Source organism: Nuphar pumila, chromosome 5 (assembly GCF_984573655.1).
Source record: "Nuphar pumila chromosome 5, dmNupPumi1.hap1.1, whole genome shotgun sequence".
NCBI lineage: Eukaryota > Viridiplantae > Streptophyta > Magnoliopsida > Nymphaeales > Nymphaeaceae > Nuphar > Nuphar pumila.
In genome coordinates, this window is record NC_143253.1 from 29,941,073 (window position 1) to 29,960,960 (window position 19,888).

The 19,888-nt window shown below is 37.8% G+C and overlaps 1 protein-coding gene across 3 annotated transcripts; it reads right to left on the reverse strand.

Moving 5' to 3' along the window:
* Nucleotides 1-1,148: 1,148 nt before the first annotated feature.
* On the reverse strand, nt 1,149-10,223 carry LOC149837270 (protein OSB2, chloroplastic-like). 3 transcript variants are annotated; one of them, XM_090007303.1, is made up of 8 exons: nt 9,689-10,223; nt 8,710-8,848; nt 6,727-6,811; nt 3,300-3,388; nt 3,038-3,173; nt 2,554-2,645; nt 1,682-1,840; nt 1,149-1,492 (listed from the first exon to the last, which is right to left on the reverse strand). In XM_090007303.1, exons 1-7 carry the CDS (start codon nt 10,201-10,203, stop codon nt 1,736-1,738), a joined length of 1,161 nt encoding a protein of 386 aa, XP_089863429.1. In that variant the 5' UTR covers nt 10,204-10,223; the 3' UTR covers nt 1,149-1,492; nt 1,682-1,735. The 3 variants fall into 3 exon arrangements, with proteins under 3 accessions (XP_089863429.1, XP_089863430.1, XP_089863431.1); XM_090007304.1 differs by having other exon boundaries at nt 1,149-1,506; nt 9,689-10,219; XM_090007305.1 differs by lacking the exons at nt 1,149-1,492; nt 1,682-1,840; nt 2,554-2,645; nt 3,038-3,173; nt 3,300-3,388 and adding exons at nt 5,250-5,460; nt 5,570-5,661 and having other exon boundaries at nt 9,689-10,217.
* Between the last annotated feature and the right edge of the window lie 9,665 nt (nt 10,224-19,888).

A 19,888-nucleotide genomic window follows, 5' to 3' on the forward strand; every position in this document is an offset into this window, starting at 1 on the left:
AAAAAATCCAACAAATCCACAATACGTTGACGGACTAAAAGCAGTTGATGATCACAAGAAATAATATAGCATTTGTATCGGTGGTCAAAAGCCTAAAGTAGATGTTTTGGGAGCCCAGGCTGGCCAGTACCAGGGATATAACTGGGCTGGTTATGGCAAGTCAGTCACAGGCCGCACCCACATGCGGTCAGGGATGGCCAAGTCCTGCCAATTACCCAATGCTGTTAGCGCTGTCAATGGGTCGGGTACCTGACCCATCAGGGTATATCTGAACCTGCCCAAATAACAAATCACCAGGCTCAGGTTCAGGCTTTGTCAGGTCACTAAAATGGAACCTCAGACCCAGACTGAATAATTTTAGAAAATATTTTAAATAAAAATACATATAAAATACTCTGCCCTAAATGCTATATAACAGCAGATAAACATATCAGGACATGACCAATGTAAGGTCCAATTAGACGGGTTGACGGTTGGGTTCGTGCGAGATCAAGGTTTGCTCGAACCCACCCAAATTTAAGCCAGTCAGGTTCACCTACTGACTGAGAATATCTTGGGTTATGAAAACGAATCCCCAACCCAAACTGCATAATTAAAAGGGTGTTTACAATGTATATTTAGATTATACAATACATACAATATGCTCGGATTATCCAGGTTGAGCCCGATGTGCAAAATTACATCACAAACCCAAGTAGCATATTGCTCGTGTTGGGTTCAGGTCGACCCAAATAATATTTGGGTCAGAAGTTTTCATGCCCAAACCCAGGTATTTGGGTTCAGGTTGGGTCGGGCAACTGGCACAAACCTGACTATTGACAGCCCTAAGATAACCAGAAGTCTTTATCACTCCCCCTCGGTTCTCCAACTTTTCTTTCATTCTACACACAAGACTTGGCTTTTTGTATCTGATACATAGTCGCCTTAGTCTTCCACCTTTGATTCTCAGTTCTCAACTCACCAGACCAGTTTTTTTAGCTGATACTTGACCTAATGGTTTTGTACAAGAATTTTTGAGGCACCTCTTAGTGCGTCTGCTGCAATGACACAAGGTATCATCTAATCCTGGTAACTGTCCTGCGGGCACACTTCCAATCCTCTTCTCTCAGTCAATAACCAATTAAGAATGACTCAAAGAAATCAGAAAAGAGCAGAAATTGATAATATTTAACAAATTAAGCACAGCAATTTGCATATAGATTTGAATTTCTTATAACTATTAGACGAGCAATCATGTCGGGATCTCCTATAGCATTATATCTGGATGGCATGTGTGCATGCACGCAACACACAGACCAACGAGCAAAGGACAGACACATACATGCACCAGTTTCAGCTTTGTGATGATTTTATGCACCATACAATCTTCTCTAGTGATGATTTTATGTGCCATGGCATTTCAGGCAGGATTCCACCAGTTTCAGCCTCAAGCAGCTAAATTGCTCACCTTTAGAATGGTGCAACATGCAATAGAGCTGCTCCTCTCTGCATCCTGTCTCAATAAAACTGCAAAGCTATCAGAACACAGAGAAATCCCAAGAAAGAAGCTTAAGAACTGTACAATCTACGCAAAATTAGGCAGCACCCGAGAAAGTGACAAGATACAGGACACATCAAAAGCATAGACAAACTGGTACAGAAAAAGGTTGCCAAAACTGACAAATATTTAAATACCTCTTACCTTATCCCACTTGTATGAGTAATGAATCACCACCAGAAAGAGGCACCACATTCTCTACCATGCGGATACCAATTTAGGCCGAGCCCAATCTGGGGAGCTGTTAAGCCACAGTGCTTCACCACTTTTCTTGTGCTTGAAATCAGGAGCTTTGGGATTGGTCTACAATTCAACAATACAGAAAGTTCCCAAAGAAATAAACTATATATACGTGTCTGCATGCATGTGCATGTGTGCGTCCATGATCGACCAACTTATGAGTCCATGTTGTTGGAGAAATCAAAGTCCTTTGAGAATATCCAAAACATTTTAAAATATTGTCTTTACAAAGCTAAGGAACCTTAGGAAATAATTAACAAAGTCCATTTTATGACCACGACATGAACATGGAATATGATTTGATCCCTTACTGTCGGACAAAATCATGATAAACAATTTGCTCCGCCCCTACAGGCTTGATCTCCAATGATTTTTTTTTCATAAGAAAAGTGATGACTATTTAGCAAATATTAAAGCTAATTGAGCACCACTGGTATTTATGATACAGAAAACGGACTCTTTATACCACACATACTCTCAAAACAATGGTGCATGTTGTGCATTTGTGTGGGTGTGGGTGTCCGCACTTGGTAGCACAGAGCTGGGTGGGAATAAAAGGAAAGACAAGCATGCAGCTACTTTCTTCAATCTGTTGTGCATCTGTGTGGGTGTGGGTGTCCGCACTTGGTAGCACAGAGATGGGTGGGAATAGAAGGAAAGACAAGCATGCAACTACTTTCTTCAATCTGTTGTGCATGTATGTGTGTGTGTGTGTGTTCCACACTTGGTAACACAGAGCTGGTTGAGAATAGAAGGAAAGACAAGCACGCAGTTACCTTGGTCAATCTGTTGTCATACCACTTGTCTGGGTTAGCAATCAAGTCATTCCAGGAAATCTCCTTGTCTTTTGTCTTTGCTCCTTTTTCCACTACAAGTATATGCTAAGAATTTCTGAGCATTTTTTCTCCAAAAACCTAAGTAATCATTCTAGTTCATATGACCACCCATAAAAGGAAAAAACAACAGATCCAGCCAAAATTATCCAGCTAGAGCTGCAGAAACATTTATTATGGGGAAAGAAGAAAAACAGTGACTTAAGACACACACAGACAAGAGAGAGAGAGAGAGAGAGAGAGAGAGAGAGAGAGAGAGAGAGACCAAAATTTAGCACCATTAACCTGATGATGATTATCGATGCAATAATCCAGAGCAAAAGCAGGGAGACTAAATTTCTCAGACCGTTATACAATCATATCTTGGAAAAGCATGAATCCAAGGCTTTAAAAGACCAAAAACCATCCTACAGCTAGTTCCATTTACCTGTTGTCTTGTTCAATAGTTTTTGGCAAACAGTAGGGGATTTCAGAGATAACAAAGCCGGTGCTGGTGTGGATTTATCGATCCAAAGTGCTTCTCCAGTTGATTTGTGTTTGAAGTCTGGCTGATTGGCTTTTGTCTGGTCACGAGAATTATACAATATCATAGAAAAAGATGAAAGGGAAAACATCACTAATAAGTAGGAAGGAGTCCATAAGCAGGTCAATCATTGTAAATTCACATACTGATTTGAAGCATTACCAACCTTGCTCTTTCTGTTGTCCAGCCAATTACCAGGATTGGCAAGAAGATCATCCCAGAGTGGATTGGGCAAATTTGAGCCCCTTCCCTCATCTGTATGCGGGATTAAAGAAACACATTTATTAACATGTAAACATTATTAGACAAAACGAGGACACACACTAGACAGAAATTATGATTAACGCAGTGACGCACTGTATCTGAAAAGCACAAATTTGCAATTTGATAGTTAAATGAGGGGTAGTTTATTGGAAAAAAGAAGTGTCTTTTTCCTGTAAATTGCTTATGAATATAATCATTGTACAGGTTTTTGAAACTCGGATAAATAAATATTGCTTTCTTAATGGATTTCCAAACTCTTCCCTCTCTTGAGAGAATTATAGCACATTCTGAAAATTTATGTTCTAATCTTTTCTGTGTTGCTTCAAAAAAAAAATTTCTTTGTGGAGCACAAAATGAGAGCTCCTTCATAATATTGACATATCCCAGATCCAACGAAGTTTTAAATTCTCAATCTTCCTCAATTAGGGTGGATTTCAGAGACCAAGGTGGTTTTCAAATTGTAAATATCTTAAATCTTTCTTTTGCAACTCCAACTGGGACCAATTATTACAACCGTCATGCTACATGTAAGATCCTTGGATTGCACAAACTATCTTGATTCATGAAGAGAAAACCATGGATCCATCAAATGGCTACTCTAGTAAATACCACTCTTTTATGATAAAATAAAACAAATAGACTATCAATAATCACCTTAGTAGATGAAACTTGATAACCGATATCTGCTTGCCGTAATACCATGGACTATTTGCTACCTGAGTGATGGAAAAACCCCAGGCTCCGATGTGAAACATATACCTAAGACAAGAATTTTGACCATCCGACCGTTTACTCATTAAATCATTTTTCTTAAGCTACAACTTTCTCATAACTGGGGCTAGCCATCCATCGTTACACTACCATATATACAAACATCATGAACTTCCTTGGAAGCGAAAATAAACTTAGACATTCATGGGGAGACACTGTAGGCATGCATCGTAAAAGAGCAACAATGTATAATCAGATGCCATTTTTGTGGGCCCCTATGAGGTAGTAATAAATACTGTTACAGAGAAAGCGGATTGGGTAAACATATATCAAACCCATCTGATTTGTATCAGAACAACTCAATCCAAGATGGCGAACACAGTTCTGATTGTCAAACGAAAACTGGAACCTGCTTCATCCCAACAAAATCTAAACTAGAATCTGATCCAGATAAAATCTATGAGAGGGTTGGAGGCAGTACAATGTCTGCATCTAACAATAAATGCCAATCAGACAGGTTCAGTTCAGATATCAAAGGTCAACCAAAATCCGTTTATTTACAGTTCATAAGCCCCGAATAGACGTGATTGCATTTGGTAAGGATTTTCAAAACCAAATTCCAAAAAAATACAAGAGTGCTACATCTCACAAAAATTCTAATTGACCATCTTAATTTACACCAAGGATGGAACAGAAAATAATGGAGACTAGAGAGGCAAATGGAATTGCATAGGGTAAGAACCCCCCAACCTGATAGGAGAATTAAAGAGTACAGACCCAGTACTGACAGACCCTATTAGGTCAAACATGGTCACACCTAGATCTCAACTGAATCCAACCAACTCAGATCCCTAAATTTCCCCTCCCACATCCTCTCCCTTCCCAATCTAGGTGAAGTGGAAACAATTCCTTCTTTGGATTACATATTATTGCCTACAGATAGAGAAGTAGGAATAATTCTTTGTTGCATTTTTGCACATTTTCCGAGGATGAACTGTCCAAAAAACAACTCATAACTTGCAGAACAAGCAAATGAATAATTTTCACATTTTCAAGCAATACCTTGAATGCACTTTTTGAACTGCCAAGAAAGCAATAAGAACAATTCCTCAAAAGTTACAACACTAGAAATTAAATGAGAAAACCACATAAGCGGCAAAGTAATACACTCAAAACATAGAACCATTTCTGATATTATATTAAAAACTTGACTTGCCTGACTTTAAGCCCTCCAGTCTATCACAAAAGACAGGATTTTTAAGTGCTAACAAAACTTGAGCAGGAGTACACTTGCCAAGCCAAAGTCCCTTACCAGATTCCATGTGTTTGAAATCAGGTTGTTTAGGATTAGCCTAATTACAAGACAAAAAGAGCAAAATAAGCCAGAGGATCACCAATTGTCCATATGATATGACAATGAAAATAAAATATAAGTCACAAACCATTCCTACTGTCACTAACCTTGGTATATCGTTTGTCCAACCAGTTATGGGGATTTGCAAGAAGGTCATTCCAATGAGTTTCAGAATAGCTGGATCCTCGAATATTATTTGCTTCTCACAAAAGAAAATCAAATTTACGTGTGAGGCCAATTCTAGAAGTGGGACATGCTGTAGCATTTTAAACATCAATGAGAGAGAGAGAGATTCTTGGTGGAGTAAGAAGCGAGATTGCAGAGTCCATAACAGATGCTACATCCACAATAAGTACATGGACAAAAACCAAGTACCCTATGCGGACAGGAATTCACAAGTTCCCATAATGCTTAAGCAGTTACAGCAAATCTGGACTTCCAATATAAGACTGAAAAGTATGCATGTAATCATTCTTTAATTTGAAAGAAGACTATCAATGAGGGGCACAAATTGAATTTATTCATATTTGGTTACTATAAGAGTGAAGTGCACCACTATACACAGAAAAGCAGCAAACATGTCCACAATAGACAGTCTGAAGAATATATAGACTATAATCACCATTTCCAATTTGTAAGGATTCTTATGTTGTATCAAACCAACTGTATCTTATATAGTAAGTCAAATATCCCATGTATTACGTTTACATCGATTCATACACCAAATCACATATTCACATAATCGTCATCATTCACGTGGTTATTATTGTGCGAAATCAAATATGGAAACCCTATGTCCCAAGAAGACACATGAAACATTTTTACATCCTAAGTCAAGCTTTTCAGTTCTACATAACTAGAAGTCCAAACAATGAAATACTTCTCTGTTGTTGAAGTAAAATTAATAGTCATTATTCGGCATAAAATCTTCGTTAGACCTCTCACAAATCTCAATTTATTAAACTCTAGTTTCTCATTTAATATTGAAAAATCCAAAGACTAATTTCAGGGTGAAATATTTATATGGACTTTAATTAGTTAGACGTATCTTGATTGAGCTGTAGACAGATTTCATGAATCTTCTTCTAAAAGTATAGTATAAAAGGTCTTATTTACAACATATCTATGAAAAGATGCTGTCAGTTTTGTTTTGGTAAAGCCACTGCTTTGATAGAATTCCTTTTAAAACACCATGAAATTTAGCCCATTCAACCATCCATACTGTTTTAAACCATCTATTTGCAAGAAAAAATATCAAATTTACCTCGGAAGTGAGTGGCATGAGGCAATCGTTCAGTATTTTCTTCTTGAGATTTTGGCTGGACAAAGCTTAGACTGTGTGCCATCACCTGACATAACCAGATGGTGGGGAAATCAAAACAACTGCCATAACCAGATGCTAGGGAAATCCAATCAAATATGAAACCACATTGACATCTAAGCAAGTAACTGTATTCTGTGTAAGTTATAGACTACTCATAATAGAAATAGGCCATTAGTCCAGATTACAAAATGAAGATGCAAAATTAAGTGAGTAACAAGAATTACCCCTAGTAATGGAGCAGCCAAAATCCAAATAGCAAGCTGATTAGGCTTTTCAAACAGCTTCATTTCATAGTGAACAAGAAGCCTAAAAAACTGATTTCTGAATTAATCAAAAAATTAAGAAAAAGTTAAAAAGCTTTTACCTAGTAAGGAGACTAGGAAACTTCAGATTAAGCTCAAGTCAAACTTAATCTAATAGGGTAACTTGTTTGATTTCTTAAAGGAACATTATAATGCATACTGACAAAAAAAACATGAGTGAGAGAGAGAGAGCACCTAATTGGCAGCAAGGAGTAAAATCTCCTTGCGCTTCCAGATCCCAGAGTAGCAATAAAGAATGTTTTAAAATATTAGCAACTCTAAGAACATTTTTTCTTTTTAGTTTTTACCACTAAATTAGGGTGGGAGGATTTGGATTCTCTATTCCTCTTCCATGTCTCTTACAACAATCCAATGTGAGTTATGTTCCTAAAAAGCTTGAATACCCTAGTAGTTCGTGGGGAAATGGAAAAATAATTGACACTAAAACTAGACAGACTGATGTGCTATTTTTCAAATTCTTATAAAATAAATACATTTACACCAAACCATCCCTACTTCAACTTTAACAGGTGTCAGATACATGGTTTTAAGACCTTTATAGACAACAAGTTAGCAAATCAAACCCATGTCAAGCAAATGAGTAGTTGCAGCTATAAAGAACAAGGGCATCCAACTCAACATGACAAGAAAGTGCATTAACAATAAGGGAGAAAAAGGTAAAAATGCTGATAAAACTTACGTATTTTGCAACTTCAAAAAGTAACCAAGTTGAATTACAAGGATATGTACTCTAGGATTTTTCTTTTCACTATCAAAAAATGCTGTCAAGTGCCTTAATTACCATTTATTATGGTGACTAAATATTTTATTGCAGCACAAATAAAGTGCCTTACTTATCTAGGGAGTTCCTTTTGACAGTCAAGCTGGGAGATACCCCAGCAGGATCCAAACCCTAGAACCCTCAGTTACAGTGTACGATCTAGCTATCTCATTCAATCCCAACTAAGGACATTTATTTTATTGCTTAAGTAGCCTAACAAAAGTTTTCTGTCTTAAGTATGGCATTTTATATCATAATTACAGCCCAATCAGCGTTATCAGTATCATATCGTATCGTACGATACAGTGTATCTCTGGTCCATGTGATACGATATACCCCCTTGAATCTTTAATGTGATACGATATGGTATTCAGTTATTTTAAAATTTATTTTATTTTTGTATTATGTGATTGTTATAATTTGTTTACTCAAAACCTTTTTCTTTTGTTTGTTATCTAATGTGATAAACCTTTTATTGTTGTTAGTTGTTTGTTTGACATGACATCGTTTCACATGTTATAGTACATGTGTATGTTTAATTGTTCATAATGCTTAAATTTGATTTCTTTTTCTATTTTATTCTATGATTTTTTCCTTTTTTATTATTTTTGATTTTTTTCCTGATTTTTTGTAATTTTTAAAATAGGGTTTTCTCCGTATCTTACTATATGGTAAGATACACCCGTATCGCCAGCCCTTCCGATACAGGCTCGAATACCATAATTACAACATTGGTTAAAAAACAGAATTTCTGTAACATTTTCTTTGATCATAAGAAGAGATAAACAGATAAGAAAAGAGTCCATCCCTGCACAGTAAAAAACTGAACCAACAGCTAACCTGGACGGTGGATTGCCGATTCTCAATAATAATTTGTGGTGAATCTGCACTAAGCTGTCCACAAACATGGATGCTGTCATTTTCCTTAAGATGGCAAGCTGCAATTTCTGCCAGGTCACCTTCAAAGACTACAGGAACCCTGTTCCAATCAAGAAAAGAAGCATAATATTCCCTATCTACGTCATTAACAGTGCATGGAAATCCACAATGAGGAACAGGAAAAAAAGAACAAACTCTGTTGAAGCATACAGAAGCAGAAAAGCTTAATTCTGCTAAACGAGAGGAGCTGCACAAATTGAAGCAGCACATCATACAAAGAAAGAAAAACGAGAAACACAAGGAGCATATGCTATTAGAGGGCATTTAGACGCAACAAAGCATGCAGAAAACTAACTGGGATGTTGCATTATGGAACACCGCGAGAAATCACAACTTATCCCGGTTTTTAGGATAGGCGATGCATTTAAATCCCCTTATAAGTACTAGGAAGCCTTGCATTCTGCCAATGAAGCAAGCCAAAAGAGTTCACAGCACGATATACACACACAGAAGGAAAAGAACGAACCCAAAATTCGAAATTAAACAAAAATGCCTAAACAATAAGAAATGAAACCATGCAAATCCTTCTCAAAGTAAGAACGTACACACAGTATCCAATAATGAGAAGGAGCTAAAAAATATTTTGAACCGGCACGCAGGATCAATAACAAGAAAGGGGGAAAAAACGTTCATAATGTGTATGGTAGCAGGGAAACACTGCTTTCTGTCGACGAAAACAAAGCATCATCGTCATCAACAACAATAATGAGAAACGGCAAAAGAAGATTACATCGAAGCATACAGTCGGAAAGATGCATCGCTTGTCTAAAAATGACCGCCACATGTTTTCGTTGGTGCATGAAACCAATCAACAATTCAAGTAAAGGGTGTGCTTTGATTCTTCATTCCAATTCAAAGTTGAGAAGCAGAAGAAACGTACCACAGTTGAGGGAGATTCTTGGTCCTATTGTTCTCGAGAACGGTGACGGCGCAGGGGGAGCCGTCCGGAAACGTCTGGAAGTGGACCGGTATCCCTACGCGACCGATGAGGCTCACCGAGTTCACGGCCTTCGACTGCCACGGGATCTCTGTCGGCCGCGGCCATTCTTTCGCCGCCAAGCGAAGCTCGTTCGGCGCCGCCGCGGCGGGAGACATGATCTCCTTCGACGACGACGAGCCGGAGGACACGAAGCGGAGGTGCTCCTCATCGTTCACGCGACCCGGAAACCCTCTCATCTCGGAAGCATCGGCTACGGAAGAGTCGCCTCCGGGCGATCCCTTCGCCGCCCTAACAGAAGACCCTCGCTTGCCCTCGTCGGAATAGAGAGGGATCGCCCGCTTTCGAGTCGCGTATGAGCGAAGGATCGAGAGAGACGGAAGGTGGCGACCGCAGAAAGCGTGCCGGTGGGTGAGCGCCTGTCGGCATATTCCGGCTACGCCCTGCCGGAAACTCATCGACGTCGAGAGAGAGAGAGAGAGAGAGAGAGAGAGAGAGAGAGTAGGTTTTCGCAATGGATTCCCGCGTTTAAATACGAACCGCCATGGTCGTCTTGCTCAATATTATGATTGGGTGACAAGAAGTTGAGCCACAGGTCAAGCTCGTATTATTTTTAAGACAACGTTAAGGATATTTATGTAATTACCTAAGGGTTACTTTGGGAAAACAATGTTAATACCAGACGTGGCAGCGACAGATGGAAGAACATATTCCGCAACACAAAAAAAAAATTCTTTCCTTGATGTCTTGCGTCAGTTCTATTGGAGAGGGTTTCTGAAAGTTCTCGACAACACCAAATAGGGGAAACGGATCCTATTATTTGAAAATTGATGAATTTCATAATAAATTCAATCAGCAGAACCATTTAGCTATAGATTGGATGGCTATGATTGAATGTACCATCCAATCCATCTTATTTCAAATGATGGTCTGGCTATACATTGAACACTAATGTCCATATTCTAAACTATTTATCTAGCATGGTTTACTTTTTCAATAAGCTTCTTATCGCTCAGTCATGAGCATAGAATTTTAGGCAAATCCTTAATGCGTCAAGCTGCCCAATTTAGTCTGCCTAACCGTCAAATACCGTGTACCAACACTTTTTCATGTGTTAAATCATTTTCATTGGTCCTATGCACCACCTTGTGCGCAGCTGCCTAATGAAAGTTGATCAAGCGCATTTTCAAATGTGTATTCTATATACGTAAGAAGGTAGGTGTTGCACCCATTGAAAATAAGATGCGAGAGAATCGTTTACGGTGGTTTGGACATATTCGGCGAAGGCCTAATGATGCTCCAGTTAGAAGGTTGGAGAAATGGGAAAATATATTAGTTAAAAGAGGTCGGGGTAGGCCTAGGAAGACTTGGATGGAGATGATAGGAAAGGATATGAATGCTTTGAACCTCACCGAGGACATGGCGTTGGATAGAAATGATTGGAGGAAAAAGATTCATGTGGAAGACCCAAAATGAATTTCTTTTTGGTTCATATCGCTGACCCCAATTGTTTTGGGATGAAGGCGTAGTTGTTGTTGTTGTTGTTGTATTCTATATAGTCTATGTCGCTTAGTGTATAGCTGTCTCATACCAGCTATCATTTTCAAAAAGGACACAAACTTGCCTTAGCCTTGCATGCTATAGATCGTATTATGACTCTATGTGCATGACACAACAAAACCTCACCACCGAAAGAACAAGACCTTGCGGCCCCCAGTTCAAAGACTAGTTGATGATTGAACACCATAGCGAAGAACACCACCTAGACTCATTCGTCAACGTTTAGACATTCACTCGCTTAGCCCTGAGTCACCATACTCGGTTGGAATCACCTAATGTGATTCTTGAAAGAATTAACCTTAACCCACATGCAGTCTCGTGCGTCCAACCGATACACGTGAAACACTGCAAGCTGAGAGGTCCTTAACCAAATCTCCAAATGCAACATCCTCTGATTTATTGGCATTGCTTAACCAAACAACGCTCCACGTCTGTGTCGCCATACAACGATGCACTAACGATAATATTGATGGCTATCGTGTGTCATGCTACTACCGCACGTTATCGATCAAGCCAATGCATACCACATATTCCTACACTCAATGCATTTTTCACTCAGCAGTGCGAAAGCTCGGTTCAGGATATTCTCCCCCACCAAAAACCATTGTCGTTCTCAATAATGTTGTTGCAGGTAAGAACACAATTTTCACTGATATGCCAGTTTTTCTTTGTACTTATCTTTGGTTTACTCTTTTCCTTCAGTCTACTCAACTTGTTTTGGTTTACATCCACTATCACCGCAACCTTTAACACACAAAGTCACATTCCTTAACGCATCTTCGATCACTTAGACATCGGTCTTCTGCTTTATCAACATCGAACATTCTCTGCTCGTGAGACCCTAGTGTAGTCTCATATACAAGCAGGTCATCCTCGTCCACACGACAAACTTGTCATCTTTATTCATGGCTAGGGTGCCTTCCAACCTCAACAAGGGCAATTTCAAGCCCTTCACAGTCCTCGCAAAGAAAGACAATCACAAATGCGTGTTACAGAGATATCGACTCCCTTAAGCACTAACTTATAATTTTTTAATGGTCCAAACTAGTCCTCAAGTAGGAGACACCTTCTTGCATATCACCCCAAAGTGGTTCTTAAAAGTGTCTTCCTGGGCACTCGTCCTCACAAGGGCATCTTAGACCAACGTTGCAACTTCCTTCTCGAAGCCAACACGCTATAACTCTCTCTCTGAGTTAGCAAAACATTTTTTAAGGAACCGACGAGCCACGAACAATAACTTTTTCGCACACACAATTCGCAGAGAATCTGCCAACTCAAGGAACAAAAACAATAAGCATTATGTTCAATGTGGGCACTCCGTTAACCCACAATCTTGGAAGAGAATCTAGAAATTTAGTTGAGTCTCTCATACCCAAATATGCAAATACATTCAGCCGAATCCAACATGCATTCTCTGCATGCACAAGGCAAACTTCACGCTCCACCTGTGAGCCTAATGCACAACTGGTAGGAATCTTTTGGCTTATCTACGTTCTCTTAGCTAACTGAACAACAACTTTACACTTCTACTTACCATGGTCAAGATGTCCCATACCATCCTGCCAACATCTTGCTTATGTGATCGGTCAACAATACTTCAGCTGCACAAATTTTTTTGTAACCAAGATAAACCATCTTTGTCCTCTTTAGTGTCGCACACAATAAACAACAAGGTCTTCGTGAATCTTTCTGCTCTGAGTCTAATTTGTCATGGGCTTACTTTTTCAATAAGTCAGTGTGGCACGGCGGTCCTTCCTTATCGACGCAAGTTTTTCTATCGCCCTGTCACGACATAAAATCTTTCGCAAACATGTGATGCGCCAAGCTGCCCAGTTTGGCCAGCCTAACGGCCAAAGGTCGCGTACCAACACTTTTTCATGTGCTGAATCATTTTCATTGGCCCTGCACACCACCTCATGCGCAGCTGCCTAGCAGAAGCTGATCAAACACATTTTCAAATGTGTATTCTATGTAGTTCATGTCGCTTAGCGCATAGTTGTCTTATACCAGCTATCACTTTCGAAAGGGGTACAAACTTGCCTTAGCCTTACGTGTTATGGATCACATTGTGATTCTATGCGTGCGACACAACAAAACCTCACCATCAAAGGAACATGACCTTGCGGCCTCCAGTCTAAAGACCGGTTGATGATTGAACACTATAGCAAAAAGCACCATCCAAGCTCATTCGCCGGTGTCTAGGCATTCACTCACCTAGCTCGGGGTCACCATATTCGGTTGAAACCACCTAATGTGATCTTTAACGGAATTAGCCCTAACCCACACACACCCCCATGCGTCCAACTGCTACGCGTGAGATACTGCATTCCGAGAGGTCCTTAACCAAATCTTCAAAGGCAACATCTTCTGATCCGTTGGCACTGCTTAACAAAACAACGATGCACTAACGACGATACTGATGTCTATCATGTGTCATGCTACCACCGCACGTCACCGAACAAACCAACACATACCGCACGTTCCTACACTCATTGCATTTTTCACTCAATAGAGCTTCGGATTGTACATGCCCCATTCTGAAAGCTCAATCCGGGATACTCACATACCTTTTTCAAAAACACACTTGTAGGAGTTTTTTTGCTTAATCCAATATTGGAGATGAGTTTATCATTGCTTATTTACTAAAAATAAAGCTTTGGCTAAAAACCAATTTAACAAAATTCTTGATTTTTAGTTGATCAATTTTTTAGCACATTACATACAGTTTTTTTAGCTAAAAACACATTTAAACATGAAATTAGTTTAAACTAATACATGTTTTATAGTAACTAAAGCATAGAGTTATATCCATGAGTCCAAATCAAACAAAAAACAGATACAAGTATGCTTTTAAAAAGTCTTATACGATTTGGAAGATAAATGATATGGAAGCTACAAAACTCATATATTGAAAGTGTTCAGATTATATACCGTGTGCTGCATAGTGGGCATGCAGCACAGTTTAACCATTTTGGCAGTTCTAGAAATGAGTAGGGTGTCTATCACAAGAAATGTTGAGATGGATGGTCATCAGCAGCCGCCCTGCATGTTAAGCATCCAATGCTGCTGCATAAAAAGTGGTCCCATATTGAAAGAATCTAATAAAAGTGTTTTCATATAATAAATATAAAATATGAAGAAAACTAAATATTATAAACAAATAAATAAACACTTTTATTGATTAAATTGTGATGTTTTCAAATAAATGATGTTTTTTAAAAAATATTGTTTTTTTTTTGCATTATACCTGTAAATAGGGGTGTTAAACATCTTGGACTTCAAACAAAATCCAAAATGAGATCTGACTAAGAGGTGCTGGTACCAAGTCCAGACACAGGTCTAGCAAGATCTTTCGTAGGAAAAACCATACCCAGGTGTAGGGATGTAATCTAATGGGATCTGAAACAGCTAAACACATGGGGAGTCAGATTCAGATCAGACAAAAAATGCAAAAGGTACATTCTGGATCTGACCCATTTGCATCCTTACCCAGATCCAATAAGGATTACATGAATTGGATTCACCCCATAGCTGGTAAAATAATATCGTTTTCATGTGTTTTCTGTTGAAAAATTGCAGATCATAAAGATGTTTTGTTTTTAACATATAAACGGTTTGGATTCAGTTCAGATCTAAGTACAATAACCAAATTGGACTAATAAAATCTGGCATAATCAGGTTCAGACTTGGACCCATAGTGAGGGCCCCTTACCATATCCAGACCCGAATAACTCTATAGTCTATACCCTTTTAGGATCTATATTTGCATGTAAATTTGAGTGATTAATGCCTGATATTAATATTATTTTTTTGAACTAGGGCACTAGATTCTTGAATTCGAATTTGAACATTTGAAATCATAACCTTTTTCTTTATAACCAAAGAAAAACCTTCTAGCTCATTAAGTTCATTGGCCTAAAATCCTAGGTCCACCTTAGCCACCAAGGAGCACATACACCTATTGGTTTCGAACTCGTGATGTCTTGACATTCATGAGCGGCCCTTACCAGAAGTTTAGAGCCCTCATAATCACCATTTATCTAATAAGATAGGTGATGTGGATACTAGGATGTCAACGAACTAAGGATTGGTTGGTGTCTTTGGCCCGCATGTTACTCCTTAGTAGGGGTGTCAACTGGTCGGCTATGGTTCAGACCCAGATGGGGTTCGAACCCGAATCTGACTTTCAGGTGCTGGTACTGAGTTTGGACCCGGGTCCAATCAGGTCCACCATAAAAACCATACCCAGGTCTTATAAGGATTACATGAACCAGACCCGGTAACATGGTATTTTTTATCTTTTTTACATTGAAAAAGCATAAAGCACTCCAAATCTGATTAACTAAGAGGGCTGGATTCTATTTTAGAGTTATATCCAAAGCCTCAATCTTGACTAGCATTCAAATTTTGAATATGTGTATCCAGTAACCGTAAACGGTTTCAAAAATATCTTTTTCAGTCTAGACTACGTGTAAATGGGTTAAGGACAATCAGATACCTGACCCAAATACCATTCAACATCCATTACAAAACAAGATTTCATGATGTTAATTAAGGATGCCAGCTTGGTTAGAGTTTTGATCCAGTCCAAATTGGACAAAAACTAGATTTTTGGGTATGGATAGGATATATTTGAATTGTGGTCATATTTGGAACATGCATTGTAACGCCCCAAATTTATATCGAAAAATGTTAAGATTTTTTTTTTAACCAATGAAAATGACATACAAGCCATATGCAAACCTGAATAAATTTGAGCAGAGGCTACAATCAAACCACAACACACATCCACGCGACTGAAATATATGTTTAACCAAAACCATTTATTCAATTTAAAACATTCAATATTTAATGAAATCTGAGTCTCAACGTATTATCAAAATAGCTTAAATGCCCCCCCCCCCCCAAAAAAAAAAAAACAAGAGCCGTATATTCGGGACAAGAGCTATGATGATCGTCTTAATACCATCACAAGCATACCGCATCACCCGCTTACTCATTGCCTGAAAATTGGTAAAAGGGGTCAAACCGTGCTCCATTAGGTAATACTCTACCATATAAATAAAGAAAGAAATTTCAAGAACATAAAATATACAATTGATACATTAACAAGCATATATCACATATCTCGATTACATTTGAACAATATGAGCATGCAGGTAAATACATAATACTAACTTACTCTTTAAGATTGTACCTGCATTAAAACTTGTCAGTAATCAAAATCATACACATTTGCATACGTTTATTTCATGCAAATCAATATGAAACATGTGGACCTTATATCTAATACATTGTTTTTTTTTCTTGCCCCGAAGGGGTACACTCCAAAGGACTTCAACTTCGATTTCATCAATCCAATGGAGTGTTTATTATGCTATGTATTTTATTATCCTTAATGATTTAGAAGAATCTACAAACACACACTAAATCGGTCTAAATCGAGATATACTTCAGTGGTCCAGAGAATTGATTCCTATTCTGCAGAGTCGTAAAACTATCTACTTAGGCCTCATCAAGTAATCTTAGTTTCCTATGCCGAAGATAGAGAACTGGGGAGATGCCTCACTCTCTAAAATAATCATTTTATTTCTCGGTCATGTGTACCACCTACCCTCTCTGAAGAAAACAATGGTTTGAACGAGTTACTTAATGTTGCTTAATTAGGCTCATCAATCGACTCAAGTGCCTCAGCACCCAAGGCTCTCCAGCCCGAGCTTCCACTCAGGACACTCTCATAAGCAACTTAAGATAAACCTCAACCCATTCAAAACTAAGCTCTCGAAAACCTATCCTCGTTCCAGGATACCTTTGAGTCCTGACTCACGATAACATACTCTCCTCGAAAGTACCCTTACTCATTCCTCCCTTGATGTTTAAGTATATGTGAACATTTATAACAATCATTTTTTATATGGTGCATATAAACATCGTTGTGATTCCACAGAACCCAGACTCGCTCACGAGCCATATGCACATAAGGTCTCTCATGGCCCACAACACATCCAACTTGCTATATGCATATACCATTCACACACTCCATAATACATATGCTCGCAACATGCCATTTATGCCTTACACATGGTTCACCTCATCATGAAGCATCACATCCAATAAGCATGTCATTCATCATATTTATCATGTTGTGATATATCAAATGCATAAGTTTTGTAGTAGTACCCTGAATTACATATTTATAACATTCATTTAAGCATGATATGTGTCTCATAGCACAAGTTCACAATCAATGCATAAAATCAGTAATTAGCAAAAAGTACACTCTTTTCTTAGGCTCAGCTATGTTATACACAAAGCACCACAGGTCTGTCAAAAATTCCAGGTGACAGTTATGTGTCCCCTAACATTTTTAATTGACAGATCTAGAAAATTTATTACATTTTTATTATAGAAATTCTTGGACAGAAACTGATTTTTCTATCAAATTATATAGGTTTAGAATTCTATTCTCATAAGAAACCATAATTCAACACCCTTTTCGAAGGCTTATATAATTTTTTTCATTTTTTTGATAATAACCTTATCGGTTAGCTTTCAATAGAGTCCTCTCTTGCTGCAAAACTAAATACCATTATTTTTAAAAACATTTTGCATCGGAACCCTATTATGAGATTGTACAAATCCTGGTTTTCTGTAGGTAGCAAAATTTTACCATCTTGGATAAAGTTCTGGTACTTATAGGAAGAGTTATAAATTTTCAATTATCTTTCATGGGTTTTACAAGTTGTCTCACAATACATATAAAAAAACAAGCTAAATTGATTTACTGGATTTTCTGCGGCAACACTGCGAGATTTAGTTTTGTTCATGGGTCAGATTCTCTGGCTCATGTTGCAAAAGCTACAACCTTCAAACAAATGACTTTCTGATCAAGACCTATTTACTGAGACACCGTGTACATGTCTACACGACCCACATAAAAGGGTTTCGTCAGAATCAAAGTCGTTTGAGCGGTATGATTTTTCTACCGACATCGTTAAGTTAGGAAAATACAATCAGAATGAAAAATTTTCTAGATTTCATCATTTACATGAAACCCATATACAAACATATCTATCATGAATTTTTAAGCATGATACACATAATCAAACAAGCATGATGTTGTAAAATGAAAAATAATATCTTCAATATATCACAACTCTATACACATTTTTACCAAGATCCTTAACTAGGTCTTTTGAAAAAATACGATTTTCATTCAGAAACATGGAATTTGGTAAAACCAAAATTTCAGATCCTTTAAAACTCCATTCACATAATTTTTGACATCACTCGTACTTCTAAACATGCTCACAAATCAGTAAATATACCTAGCCAAAATTGATTTTCATCTAACCTACAAGACTACACGATTTTCCTAAAAACCATTTTGGTAAATCCCTGAAAACAGACCAAGGTTTTTAAAGAAATAGTATTTTTAAAACTCTTAGGTTTGAGGCATGTCCATATAGACATTTAGAACCTCTCTTGCGCTGGTTCTATCGATGATCCACCATGGATCACCTTAGGACTCAATATTGCATTCTTTACGTACCTGAAATATCTTTTCAAGCCTATGCGATAGAGGTACCTAGCTCAAAACGATTTTCGCTAAATCCACAAGCCTTCATTTCCTGACGTACACCTTATAACAACTCTAATGGTTGTTAGACCTTCCTCCAAAACTTGAAGAATAAGAAAGGCTAAGAGAGAGAGAGAGAGAGAGAGAGAGAGAGAGAGAGAGAGAGGAATATGGTGGGACATCCCCCTTGGGCTCCCCTTTTTTAATAGGGTTTGGGTTTAGCTAAGGCAAGATCTTGGGCTTTCCTTAGCAGCCCAAATTAGCTAAGGAAAGAGGGTTGGTCGAACCCCACCTCCCTTGCACTTTTCTCTTTCTAAAAATCCAACACAAGTTGAAATTAAAAAGTTTTCATTTTTTTCTCTTTTCTTTTTTTCTTCTTTCTTTTTGTTTGATATTATTATTTTTTCTTTATTTTCAAGTAGGTAGGGACGTCTCATATGGGTTCCCTTTTTGCTTGGTTGCCACTTTGCATCTAATTTGAACTCAAGGCTTCCTTTTCAAAGCCTTAATTCCAAATTGGTAAGTTTTGACTTTATTACCTTTTCTCTTTTTTATTCAAGTGGATTTGATTTTAGAAAACCAAATTCCAGCCAAGAGGTGTGGACCCACCTAGGGGGACGTCCCACCCTCTTGGATTGACCTTCCATATTAATTAAATTAATGATTTTTATAAATTTTAATAAATTTTAATAAATTTTAATAAATTTTAAATTTTCTAATTTGGATCTTGGATCTATTTTAGGTTTTGAATTTCATACCTAATCCAAATCTAATTAGTTTCCAAACCAAATTTGGATCCAAACTCACATACTAAATTCAAATTTAATTGAAATTAAATTCAAACTCAAATTGATGCTAAATTCTATTTAAATTTGAATTTACATGAAATTCACCCTGAGTTAAATTCCAATTCCATTTTAACTTTAACTTAAAATTCCAATTCACTTTAAAATAAATTTAGAAATGCACAATTACTTTTAACTTATGAGAATATTCAAATACAT

Excerpts from the sequence above, each read along its gene's own strand:
- LOC149837270 (XM_090007303.1), bottom strand. The coding sequence starts at position 10,203 with ATGAGTTTCCGGCAGGGCGTAGCCGGAATATGCCGACAGGCGCTCACC. Across the intron at positions 3,389-6,726 it reads TCATGCCACTCACTTCCGAG|ATGAGGGAAGGGGCTCAAAT; the intron begins GTAAATTTGATA and ends TCCCGCATACAG. Across the intron at positions 3,174-3,299 it reads TGGACAACAGAAAGAGCAAG|ACAAAAGCCAATCAGCCAGA; the intron begins GTTGGTAATGCT and ends TCTCGTGACCAG.